This window comes from Eleutherodactylus coqui, chromosome 2 (genome assembly GCF_035609145.1).
Source record: "Eleutherodactylus coqui strain aEleCoq1 chromosome 2, aEleCoq1.hap1, whole genome shotgun sequence".
Classification (NCBI taxonomy): Eukaryota; Metazoa; Chordata; class Amphibia; order Anura; family Eleutherodactylidae; genus Eleutherodactylus; species Eleutherodactylus coqui.
The window spans coordinates 65,857,798-65,871,616 of record NC_089838.1 but is presented as its reverse complement, the minus strand read 5'-3'; the positions used below and the strand labels follow the sequence as shown (position 1 = coordinate 65,871,616).

The 13,819-nt window shown below is 39.0% G+C and overlaps 1 protein-coding gene across 1 annotated transcript in view; it reads left to right on the top strand.

Annotated features, from left to right (window-relative positions):
• GABRA1 (gamma-aminobutyric acid type A receptor subunit alpha1) overlaps positions 1-13,819 on the top strand; it is an 82,756-nt gene that overhangs the window by 10,976 nt on the left and 57,961 nt on the right. The window contains exons 3-5 of the mRNA XM_066589259.1: positions 543-610; positions 7,877-8,097; positions 12,707-12,789. Coding sequence (XP_066445356.1) covers positions 543-610; positions 7,877-8,097; positions 12,707-12,789 — 372 coding nt within the window. The remainder of the gene's footprint in view (positions 1-542; positions 611-7,876; positions 8,098-12,706; positions 12,790-13,819) is intronic.

Genomic DNA, 13,819 nt, shown 5'->3' with positions numbered 1-13,819 from the left:
GATAACGGAGTAAAGTGAGCGACATTGAAGTTATATACTTTGCCAGGACTAGCGCACGAAATCTGGAGAGGAGGGTGAATATGTAGTATGCCAGAGAGAAGAAGGAGCCAGTTATACTTTCACTGACAATTTCCGCTCTTTTTAATTCCCGCCGCTGTTTACAAACTGTGGAGAATGGAGTCTGTCAGTGGGCCGCTCCACATGCTATGGACTCCGGCGCTGGCCCTTATGTTTTGGTACCAGGAAAAAAAAACTTTAATCAATTAATTAGACAAACTTTTCTGCACATCGTGTTCTGTTAGACTTACAGCTGTGTCATATTCTTTCCATTGCTCATAAAGATGAGCAAATCAATGAAACTTTACCTTGTGTGTCCTTGTGAGTTTAAGTAGAGAAGATTAGAATAACATCCAGAAAGCTCTTTCTATATAAAAATCACATGAATTCATTGCTCTTAGTTAGGGGCGAAGACAGAATACCTATTTTAGATCTAATGAAGATTATTAGTAGACATTGAACATCCTCATTTCCTGCTTCAACAGAGCGTGTAACTGAAGTGAACACAGACATCTTCGTCACCAGCTTTGGACCAGTTTCTGATCATGATATGGTAAGATGCATGCATTTCTTATATTACATTCTATGTTCATGTAGTTTAAATTCAAGGTCTGTGCACAAAGGGAATGGAGAGATAAAATTTATTTGCATATGGTAATTAACAAGTAGACTTGTGCTTTATTACTCCTTTTTTTATGTATCATGGCTAACCTATATTTGGTCTTTAGTAATTAATTTTACATTAACTTTTGTTTTCTAAATATATGTTATCTGCAAGAAAAGGGCAACCTTTACATTATAATTATATATTCATTTGAAATTTCAGCATTAACAAAATGATGTTTACATACTCAAAATTATCAATGTTTAGATTAAAGGAGATGTCCCGAGGCAGCAAGTGGGTCTATACACTTCTGTATGGCCATAATAATGCACTTTGTAATGTACATTGTGCATTAATTATGAGCCATACAGAAGTTATAAAAAGTTTTATACTTACCTGCTCCGTTGCTGGCGTCCTCGTCTCCATGGTGCCGACTAATTTTCGCCCTCCGCTGGCCAAATTAGCCGCGCTTGCGCAGTCCGGGTCTTCTCCTCTTCTCTATGGGGCTCCGTGTAGCTCCGTGTAGCTCCGCCCCGTCACGTGCCGATTCCAGCCAATCAGGAGGCTGGAATCGGCAATGGACCGCACAGAAGCCCTGCGGTCCATGAAGACAGAGGATCCCGGCGGCCATCTTCAGCAGGTGAGTATGAAGACGCCGGACCGCCGGGATTCAGGTAAGCGCTGTGCGGGTGGTTTTTTTAACCCCTGCATCGGGGTTGTCTCGCGCCGAACGGGGGGGGGGTTTAAAAAAAAAAAAAACCGTTTCGGCGCGGGACATCTCCTTTAAACTTCCTCATAGCATAATGTTGAAGGGAAATCCTTTTCACAACAGATGTCTTGCTGGATTTTGTTTAGACTAAAAATACTAGCCTAAAATCCATTGGCCATTATTTCTTCAGTTATCTTTTCCAGTTATCAGAGTAGGGTACACCAACCATTTCTCCAGTAATCCCAGTTAATTTTGAGCCAAAAGAAACAGTCGAACACTGTTTCAGGTCAAACTTTGATAAATGTTCAATTTGCCTCTGCCAAATCGACTAAAATAATGTCTGCCACATGGCAGAAAGGAGAAGGAGGAAGGATCGTATAATCTCAGGGTAGCCCATAATGCCTTGCAAACAGTTCTTCTTGCATTTGCTTCTCAGTTTTCTCTTTTTCTTCCTCTTTTTCTTCTTACTCTTACTCCTTCATTAACTTTGCTTTAAAAACAGCTCAAATGTACTTAGATACTTAAGAGTTTTATACAGGACGTTTATGGCTTTTGAACAACATTAAACACCAGTTTTTGGTGTACCCGTTAAGTTCTGATTTGGTTCCAACAAAGTAATTTGAAATTAATCAAATTTGGCCAAAATTTTGGCAAATTGGCCTCATCACTAATGCCAGTGCTGACCAGTTACACTGACATAACAAAAGCCATAAAAAAGCAAAAAAACGAGCCAAAAAGCTTTTTTGTTCAGTTTACCTCCTAAGGCCTTAGTCAGACGGGCGTTTTTTCTCGCGATTTGTGGATCGCATGACGGATGCGCATCCGCAAATCGTGTGACCGGTGCCCGAAAATCGCCCGAAAATCTGCTCCTAGCCGCGTTTCATTAGAAACCGGCCGGAGCTGTCCAGCGCATTGCATTCAATGGAGCCGTTAATACAGCGGCTCCATTGAAAGCAATGCGCTGCGGGCGAGTGTGGGATGAATTGTCAGGAAGGGCTTAAATATATAAGCCCTTCCCTGCAATTCATCCAGAAAAGTGTTAAAATAAAAAATATATACATACTCACCTGCTCCCGGCAGTCGGAGTTCCCCGCGGCCTGCAGTGGGTGTGAAGGGGGTGTGAGTGAGACCTGCCCCCTGATTGGCTTAGCGCTGAGCCAATCAGGAGGCAGGTCTGACTCACACCCCCTTCACACCCACTGCAGGCCGGCCGCGCGGAACTCCGGCTGCCGGGAGCAGGTGAGTATGTATATTTTTTTATTTTAACACTTTTCTGGATGAATTGCAGGGAAGGGGTTATATATTTAAGCCCTTCCCGACAATTCATCCTGCGATCGCTGGCAGCCCATTGCTTTCAATGGAACCGGCTGTATTGCTGGCTCCATTGAATTCAATGGGCAAACATCGTTCTTCTCTGCCACAGCTGTTACAGCTGTGGCAGAGAAGAATGATTTGTCTTCTATATGTTCTCAATGGGGTCGGCGCTGCTGCCGCCGGCCCCATTGCGCGCATATAGAGAAGAGAACAGGAATCGCAGATCGCAGATAGGTGCGATCTGCGATTTCTGTTCTATAATTTATCGGACGAGCACATTAAAAAAATCACCGGACGCATGCGCATGAGCAAATCGCGCAAAAAAACGCCCGTCTGACTAAGGCCTAAAAATGCAATAGAAGTTATCAAAAAAGTCATATGTACCCCAAAATGGGACAAATAAAAACTCTAACTCATCATGCAAAAAATAAGCCCTCATAGAGCTTTGCCTATGTAAAATAAAAAAGTTTTAGGACTTTAAGTGCAGTAATGCAAAAAAAATGTTTCAAAAAAAAAAAAAAGAAATAGGGTTTTTATTGTGTAAAAGTGGAAATACTTTAATTATGGTATTTTCATAATTGTACCAATCTGCAGAAAAAAAATATGGAATTTATGCTGCATGATTACCGCTGCAAAAAAACCCCGAAACAATTGCAGAATTGATGTTTTTCTCCATGCCCTCCAACAAAAGTTATGCAATACATTATATGTAACCAAAAAATTGTACCGATAAAAAACTACAGGTCACCACATAAAGAGCAACCCCTCATATGTCCATGATGGAAAAATAAAAAAAAAGTGAAAATGACTTATCAAAAGTGGAGTTGAAAATCCCCAAAAATTCAATGCTTCTTATTTAGAACATAGGCTATGTTGACCGACCTATCATTTGCTAGTTGTAGGGAGTTTGCTATATGAATCAATGCTACTGTCTTTTCTGACATCTGTAATTGTTCAGTCCACTTGAGACAATGATGTATATGAGCTTGTCTTATACCTGTCAGCGCTATTTTTCTCTTGATGAATTAGTAGGTGGAGACTAGGGAAACGCATTAAGATTTAAAATTGTGATATGAAATTTAAAACCGCAAGACTAATAATCACTGAAGATAAAAACTCTTTTATTACCTTCATGTCACTTTTTCATGAGGATGATTTTTCTAGCGATCTTTTTGGACTGGTCATTCAGTTTTAAAATTACTGCAGAGGTGACACTGTGTTATCATTCCCACCCACTTCATTACAATAGTGCCAAAAATGTTCACTGAGACATACACTAGTCTATAATTAAATTCTAAAGCCCTTCACAGCATAGACTCAACGTAATTAAAATAACCTTTATTATTCCAAATCTAAAACCAAGACTTAGGGCTGACAGACATATATCAACAGACAAATAGTTTGGAGGAATTCAGTAAACAGAGCACTGTTCAGAAGGCCAAAAGTGAGGGGCATATAGTCGACAGTGGTAACCCCCCAAAAATTTGAGACGTTCATGCTAACCTGGAGCAATTAATGGGTCAGTAGTGTCTATACAGAGTGCCCAGCAGATACATTCTTGCACTCCGCTGCGACCATTATAAATTCTCAACTACCCAAAGTCCACATGGACTGAATGAGAATCTAGAGAATCTAGCCTTCAATTGTTTCCTATAAGATTGTATGAATTACACTAGTTCCCCCTTCTCGCCTTTCCACATTCATTCTCTCTATTATTCAATTTAATTTCTCTCATTTTTATCATCAAGACCAGCCTTGCATCATTTATTGTGTTACTCGATGTTGACTGTGCAGTGGTGTTCTTCCTAGGACATTTAGATTTCTTCCTCAGTTATCTTAATTATCATTTAATATTTCTGTTCCCTATGTATTTCAATTAGAGATGAGCGAGCGTACTCGGATAAGCACTACTCGCTCGAGTAATTGGCTTTATCCGAGTATCGCTGTGCTCGGGGCTAAAGATTCGGGTGCCGGCACGGAGCGGGGAGCTGCAGGGGAGAGCGGGGAGGAACGGAGGTAAGATCTTTCTCTCCTTCTCTCCCGCCCGCTCTCCCCTGCTCCCCGCTGCGACTCACCTGTCAGCCGCAGCGGCACCCGAATCTTTAGCCCCGAGCACAGCGATACTCGGATAAAGCCAATTACTCGAGCGAGTAGTGCTTATCCGAGTACGCTCGCTCATCTCTAATTTCAATCTTTTACCATCAAATTGTGTGTCCTCCTCCAAATATCACCAGTAGCAAATAGGAAGTATGACTAACTGACCCCTTTATTCACCAATATGGTCATGGGGTCTCCCTGTTGTCTGGATATTATTCAGTTGAACTGGGCTCTATATCGAGCCTTCATCGTGTGTTCTTACTATATTTAGGCTCTTAAATTTCATATTCTACCCTTTATTCCTTTACTCTTTGAAATCAAAGAGTATGGGAATAAAGAGTAGAATATGAAATTTAAGAGGTTGGGGTTTTTGTGGGGTTTTTTTCCTCAAATTTAGATCTCGAGCTCCTGAACATCCCCATAATCCAAATTTTATTATTTCCTTGTTGGTTCAGCTATTTTTCATCATCTTTTAATTTAAACTATCTCTCGCTCAGCACCTTGGACAGCGGAGAAGCAAACATTAAACTGCTGATTTCACTAAGCACCCTGGATAGCTCCACGGACTGGAAATCATACTATTTTGTATTCGAATTGACTTGATCATCCTAAATTCTGTATTTACAATGGCTGACATAAGATTATGCATGGGGGTACTGACTGCACTCTACTGTACTATCACCCTTTGACGCTATACCATGCGCAGAGGAGTGTATACCGAAGGATTATGCCAGTGCTGCAATCATGCATAGAAAAGCCTTTTTTGCCAACTAAGTATGTGGAAAGAACTGTGGTTAACCTCTCACTCTCTTACTGATAGAGCTAAACCCTGTTATCAAAACATCCTATACCAGCATATACCTGCTATTATATCGCAATGTCCTCTCTCTTTATAGACTGACTTTCTTTATGCTCATGTTCTCTGAATGACATCTGGACACCTGATTTCACACACCTCTGCCTATGCTAATTAGGCTCCAATTTGGCTATCCCTTAACCATGCCTGCTATGATGCAAGTACACCCCCCCATGCTGTACCAATGAGGAATCAGCTAATATGGCAGTTATTTAGTATCTAGTAAAAACTGGAATTGTACTTAAGCATATAATCCTACATTTTGTATATATGCTGGCTAAAACTGCACTGATATAACCAGCTTCTTAGATCTTAGAAGGACCTATGCAGTCACTCTTTCTTATAAGTAGACAGTGACGCTACGGTTTAAGCTACACTCCCACTTCAGTATGATTGGATACAACAAGCTGGATCCACCTGGTAGGAGTGGACACAGGTGGCTATATAAGCACGGCTGATCACACAGACCTTCACATGTCTGTGGTCCACCATCAGGGCCAGAGGCAGGGCATTGCTCCTTAGCACTTAGTTAAATATAGGCAACACAGGTAGTTCTGAAAGTGACCTATCCTAGGCACTGTCTGAGTGCAAGCTCTCATTCTTGTAAGGAAATTAGAAGCTAGCGCAGGGAAGTTGCTGAATGTATCATCCATCTACACTGTGTACCAGTGAGCCAGAAACATAGTGTAATGGGTACCCCAGGTTGGCTTGTTTCACTAACTACCTTTCTAGGCTAGTTGAGAAGTCATAATGGTCACAGTGGAGTGCAAATATATATCTGCTGGACACTCTATGTAGACACTACTGACTTATTAATTGCTCCGGGCTAGCATAAATGTCTCAAACCTTCAGGTAGAGTACTAACCTCAGACATGCACTCCATCGCAGTATAGTACAGTTTACACTCTGACAGTGTCCTTACAATTGAATAAGCAATCCTCTTACTATGACTATCTTTATTTAAATAATGCCTCACACACCAGTGGACTCTTACTGTGTCACCAAAGTTAATTTGAGATCTATATCTCCTACCTTGGCTCAAAATTTCTCCTGTTTCTGGGATTTCTGAACAGCATATTTATGCAAAAATTGGTTCCTGTTGAACAGCTTTTACAAGTAGGGAAACGCATAGTCAATTTTTGGGGTTACCACTGTTGACTATATGCCCCCCAGTTTTGGCCTTCTGGACAGTGCTCTGTTTACTCAACTCCCCCAAACTAATTGTTTGTTGTTATATGTCTGTCAGCCCTCAGTCTTGGTTTTAGATTTGGAATAATTTTTAAAAACCTTTTCTTTTTTCTTTTTGGTGTTTTTTCTTTTTATTTGTATGTTTTTGAGCTATTCTCCTTTAGAGTTGACTAGATGACCTCCAATAAAATAGGGTCCTCTATAGTGCTGCCTCATGTCTTTTCACTGTTTTTCTCTCCATCATAGAGAATTTATATGTCTGGGTTAAATTACCAGATTCAGCTTTATTGGTGGGGCTGAAACATGCTTCAGTGCTATATCATCCATAGGCAGATTATTTTTGAGCAGAGCTATCAGACCTAATTACTAAGACAGCCATAGGTTGTTTCACCCTAAGTCTTGCATTATCCATTATATTTTCTTTGATATATTAGCTTATTCTAGTCTTATTGTATCTATTTCCATTTGTGGACTACTACTAAGACTGCAGCCAAAACTCAGATCTCTGTACAAGTGGATATAACATGTAAAAGGACTTGCTTGTTCATTGATTATGAATGTTACATGGCCTTACTGGCCTCTTGTCATATTGAATAAGTGTTCCTGTTTTGTTTGAGCATCAAGCATATCCAGTGATTATCAAGCTCCCCTCAAGCTCTAGACGGATTATATGTAGACATTTCACAAACCCTCTCACGAATTGCATTGGCCTGAACCTGGGCACGAGGTCTTAAGCATGTGTTTTCACCCAATGGCCAAAAAGCCACCATGTCTACGATAAGGTGAAATCAGCAGTGCAGATGTAATATTCCTTGGGGCCATCCCTGGTTGACAAGCTAGCCCCCAGCTCAGTTGGGTTCCCTGGTGGATATGGTGTCCCCCAGCCTTCTCCCCAAGTTTTAATTCACAGATGATTTTATTATTATTTATTGAATAGTGACTTACATGAAGAAGAATATAACAGTATTGCAAATATTGAGGTATTGATAGTGTGCTGCGAATAAAGGCACATTTTACCTGCAATCTTTTTTCTCTGTTTGTCCATATACAGGAATATACAATTGATGTATTTTTTCGACAAGGTTGGAGAGATGAAAGATTAAAATTCAAGGGACCTATGACAGTTCTCCGGCTAAATAATTTAATGGCTAGTAAAATATGGACTCCAGATACATTTTTTCACAATGGAAAGAAGTCTGTGGCTCACAATATGACTATGCCAAACAAACTGTTGCGAATAACAGAGGATGGAACACTACTTTACACAATGCGGTATGTGGTATTTATTTTTTTTATTTAGCTGTATATATTTAATTTTATCAATTTATTTTACACAGTTTATCATTGCTTTGTGACTACAGTTAAATTTGACAATTTGGGCGAATTCAAGGAACAATAATCCTAGAAAAGAATGATAAGAAAAAGAGAAAAACTTGCCACAATATTTATTATATTGCAGGATTTCTTGATTTTTTTATGAATAATATTTATTAACTTTTAAGTATTTACAAACAGAAAAAAGAGAACTTTAAATAGGTGAGGTGTACACATAGGTAGTTCTGTAAATTCAGTTACAATCAGCTGTTTAAACCATTACTAGGAAGTCTAAAGAGGTACTCCAAGTTTTTTAACCCTTTCCAATCCAATTTATATCCCGGTTTTCCTAGCGGGGCCTACTCTTTTTCTGTCATTATACAATGGCGCTATCTGCTGGCTAAAGCCAGTACTGCATGAGGTGACACATTGGATAGGCTCTGATAGCAGAGAGGCTGGCAATATACAGTAAGAGAACCTTGATGGACGACTTCCAACATTGGAGCTGTACAGCCTTAAATCATAATGTCTTCAGATGTCATACAGTGGATTGGAAAGGGTTAAGTCTCCTTTGAGCCATTTGAGTCTCCTAGTCTCCTACTAAGGATAAAAGCTAGTGTTTCTGACCCCATCCCAGGCCTCTCACTAGCAAAGCCAGACTTCTACTGTATGAGTATACTGATCATGGGCAAACACCAAGAAACAGCTGTATGTACATGGAGTCTGGCTTTGCTTTTAATTCCCGCTCATTGTTACAAGGCTTGTATAAAAAGTCTGACTTTAGCTTGAAGGAATGCTGCCCTCCAACAGGTGGCACTGGGGAGGTTTCATTCCATCTCCCTTATTTGTATATTACCCAGAGGAGTGTGCATGGCCATTTGAGTCTCCTCATTCCCCATCTTGGTGCTCTCGCTAAGGAGAAAAGATAGCGTTTCTGACCCAAGTTTTTGGAAGTGATGACTTATTCTCTGGATGATTGAAGAGTGCCTGCCTCTTGGGACCCACATCCATCAGCTGATCGTTGAGCCTATTGTCAGTGGTCATGGCAGGAAGTGAGAGCACCGGGTTTACTCACATTGAAATCAATACAAGCACCGCGCTTCTCTTACATTTTCTGCTCCGCATTATGGTCAGATATTATCAGGGCTAGGAGTGCAAACTCATCAGCACAGGCACTCTTAGTGGTTTAGCTCAGCCAGAGAGCCAAGACTATCAGTATGCATCAATAGTATAAGAGGAGAACCGACTGAGTGTGCTGTGGTGGACACAAATGCGGCTGCATGTGTGCCCTAATGTAAAAGAAATATCATTATATTGGATACTATCAATAGTGAACGACATATATCTAGCGTACTATATATTGACATTACAATGGGTAGTACCCAGAACCTGACTGATGGACTTCTGCATTGAATGACTTTAATGAGGAGAATGTATTTTTGAGAGTCCCAATCACCTGTTATAGATCCCTATCCAGTAGGCAATTGAGCTCAATACTTCCATGAGAACTCTCTCAATTGTTTAAAGCAGATACTCATTTGTCATGGAGTTTTTTACTAGCCATAGCTATGTGAGGTGTTTTTATATGAGTGGCTTGACTGTTTGCCCAATTATTTTAATGCATATCCATTAAAACTACATTTTAACAGTGACCTTATTTCGGTGATCCCTAATTTTATTCTTTTGGGATTTCTGCTGCCTTCAGTGACTTAAAGATCCAAACTTTCATGCTACCAGCCCTAAGTGATATATGATCAAGGAGTGAACACACATTTTAGTTGACTTACCAAAAGTGGATTCTGGAAATCTTTTTGAATAGGAGGAAGCAGTAGGTGGCAAGGTGTTATCCTTAGACAACAAGTTTCTGAGATTGAGGAGAGTATGGAATAATTTACTGGAATTGCCAGTTCAAGTACCCCATGATGATTTTAAGTATTTGATATGCTCCCATCTTACCCCTCTTGTCAATGCGTTGTTTTCACCCACAGGATACCCTTTCCTTGAATGTGCTTCCTTGGTCATGCCATTCTCAGTATACTCTCAACATCCTTGCATGAGAAAACCCCACAAGGTTGACAGTTTAAAAAAAAAAAACTGGTCTGGCACTGTTGACCATGTCTTGTTTGAAGTCACTCTAGTCTCTAGATTTTCTCATTCTAATGCAGATTCACACTAAAATTGATCTAAAGAAGACTTGTCAGGTGATTTTTTGCTGAACTCGGGGGTCACATGTCTAATTTCTATAAAGGGGAGCTTAAATTGTGAATAGGCAGATGTCTCTATCAAAGTGGCCATTCAGTTTATATCTTCATATAATAGAATTAAGATGATAAAGTTTTGTCACCTCTGCTAGAACTTTTTCTATATAACTTTTTATACATTGAGCTCAATAGTAAATCTGTATGCAGTATAAGCTACTAAGCTCCTGATAGCAGTAACTGAAAGAAGAAAGATCTGTTTAATGTAATTCTATGGTTATATGAAAAGAATCAGAATATTTTAATATTTTTAAGAACAAAGCAAAGCCCAGATAATTTGACCTAAAATTTGCATATTGCTAAAAGAAAGTCACGCTCACAAGTGTATAGTTTGAGAGATCAGATTTTGTTGTTTGCCAGGCTGATACACAAAAAAAGAAGTCACTGCTGAATGTAATTATCTAATTAAAGTAATGGCTCTGCAGGGTAACTTTTTTTGTTAAGCCTTATGTTAGGATTCATACCTCATCAAGAGCCATATGTATACAGCTATTCTCCCCTAGAAGCAATGCCTCCATACATACAGAATCAAGTTCAACACAATTTGTTTTTCCTGTCATTATGAGATCGGAGGCATGGCAGGGGGGTACTGCAAGGACGCATACAAGTATATGCAGACTTTATTACCACCATGTACAGTACTGTGCTAAGGTTTGAGGCCTCAGTCACACGGGCGTAAATACGCGCGTATATACGCGTGTATATACTCGCGTATATACGCGCGTAAAAAAAACGCGTGACCATGTCCATTGCCACCAATATGTTCTATCTTTTGTAGGTGCGTTTTTACGCGCATATATACGCGTGTAAAAACGCCCGTGGGTTTTTAAGCGCGTACATACGCGCGTATTTACGCCCGTGTGACTAAGGCCTTAATCAGGTATGGAAAAAATGCCATAAAATAAAAATTCTATGAAAAATAGAAGTGTTGATATTTTTTTTTTATCAATTAACTAAATGCAAAATTAATGAAAAAAGAAACATTTAAATCAAATGAATATTGGTTGTGACCACCCTTTGCCTTCAAAACAGCATCAACTCTTCTAGATACACTTGCACACAATTTTTGAAGGAAGGTTGTTCCAAACATATTGAAGAATTAAACACAGATCTTCTGTGGATGTAAACTTACTGTTTCTTTACGTAATCCCAGACTGACTCGATGATGTTGAAACCAGGACTCTGTGGTGCCATATCAGCACTTCCAGGACTCCTTGTTCCCTTTATGTTTGGGTCGCTGTCCTGCTGTAGAATAAATTTGAAGCTAATCAGATGCCTCCCTGATGGCATTGCATGATGGATAAGTATCTGCCTATATTTCTCAGCATTGAGGACACCATTAATCCTGACCGAATCCTCAACTGCATTTACTGAAATGCAGCCACAAACTTGTACGGAGCCTCCACTGTGCCTCACTGTTCCCTGCAGACACTCATTATTGTACGGCTGTCTAGCCCTTCAGAGAACTAACTGCCTTTCTTACAGCCAAATATTTCAAATTTTGAGACATCATTCCAGAGCAGCTGATGATCATTATCACCTGTTTGGTATAATTGGTTAATCATACACCTGACTATAGTCCTAACAAAATTCCTGACTTTGTGCAAGTGTACTTAGAGGAATTAATGATGTTATGAAGACAAAGGGTTATCACACCAAATATTGATTTGATTTAGATTTCTCATTTGTTCGTTCACTTTGCATTTTGTTAATTGACACAAATAAACTATTAACTCTTTCATTTTTGAAAGCATTCTTACTTTGCAGCATTTTTTCCCACACCTGCCTAAAACTTAGGCTTTCACATGGTGGTATTTAGATCATTATTTGCTTCAGTATTAATATATGAAAACAAGACTTAGGAGTAGGTCCATAATAAAGAAATTGTACAAATCGGCCCATCATACTTTTTCTCTGTATAAGTTTCACTCCTGATTTATAAAATTATACAAAATTGTAACGAAAATATTGCCATTTGAAAGCTGCCTTTACAAAAAAAATACAATGTAGGATCTAAAAAAACAACCTAGAAAAATGTGAGTAATGCTTGAGTGAGGAGTGGGAGTATTTTCTGATGCTTTGTTTGAGCATATGACAAGAACAAGTCTATTTGTCATAATTATTATAATTGCCCGAAACTGAAATCCCTACGGCACATTGAAAGCTGTGATATATCATATTCTAAAAATTCTGAAATTATAGGTTTCTGCAATTTCTCTAATTAAGATACTAGAATAAAGACTGTCAAAAAACTGGAGTACTTTGGAAAAAAATGTGCATGTATAACAATATTTTTTTCCTTTTATAAGTTTGACTGTGCGAGCTGAATGTCCGATGCATTTAGAAGATTTCCCTATGGATGCTCATGCCTGCCCCCTGAAGTTTGGAAGTTGTGAGTATTTAAAAAAGTTCTCCAATCTATAAATGTCTTGCATTTTTCTGTAAATATTTTAAGTGTTTTTCCACTTTTCTATGATTGTTCCCAGCAAGAAAAACCAAGTAATCTTGTAAATATGATACCTTTTAATGGCTAAAGGTCCATTTATACACACAGATGATCACTCAAAGTTCATTAGAAACGGATAGTTTTGAGTGATCATTTTGCATAGGTACTAATGGACTAATCAGCCCATTAGTAGCTAACTAGCTTCATGTGCATGTATTTAGAGAACATCGGGTGGCCTGTTCTCTAAATACATCACTATTGTTCTCCAGTGGGACAGCTGCTGAAAGAATGTTGTCAGCGCTGTCCATGGAGAACTCAGCGTGCGGTCCCTCTTAACAAGGATGATGGATTTCAAGCTAAATTGAACTCAGTGATGGATGAAAAGTGTACGGTAAGTGCACGAGGGGCACACATTTACAAGCAATGATTATCGCTCAAAAGATGGCTTTTGAGCAAATTTTGAGTGATAATCGTTGTGTTTAAAAGAGCCTTAACAAAAATACATGATGTTATGCTTTCAAACTTCTTTCAAGATTCTTCCTCATGCATAATGAAATAGATCCGAAGAGGTATGTATATATACACACAAACTAATGACAAGGCACAGACATGGATTTGATTAATTTGCACTTAAAAGGATACTACAACAGGATAAGTAGAGAAATAAAAACATACTTAAATAGTTCACTGATAAAGATGTGAAGGTTTTATGGTCCCTGAATTAATGTTAGGGGGTAAATGTAAATTATTACAATTATTTTATAATAGGTAAATATATGCAAACTTAATATCTATTTTTAGATATTGGTATGAAGTCATGGCTAAATACATCAGTAACCTTAAAGGAGTTGCCAGTTTTAGAAAAAGAGGGTTTTTTTGCTCTGAGGACAGCGCCAGTTTACCATTGGTTGTGTGCATTGCAATTCATTTGAATTTACGGTAAAGTATGGTGTTAAAATCCTCTAATGTTTTGCAA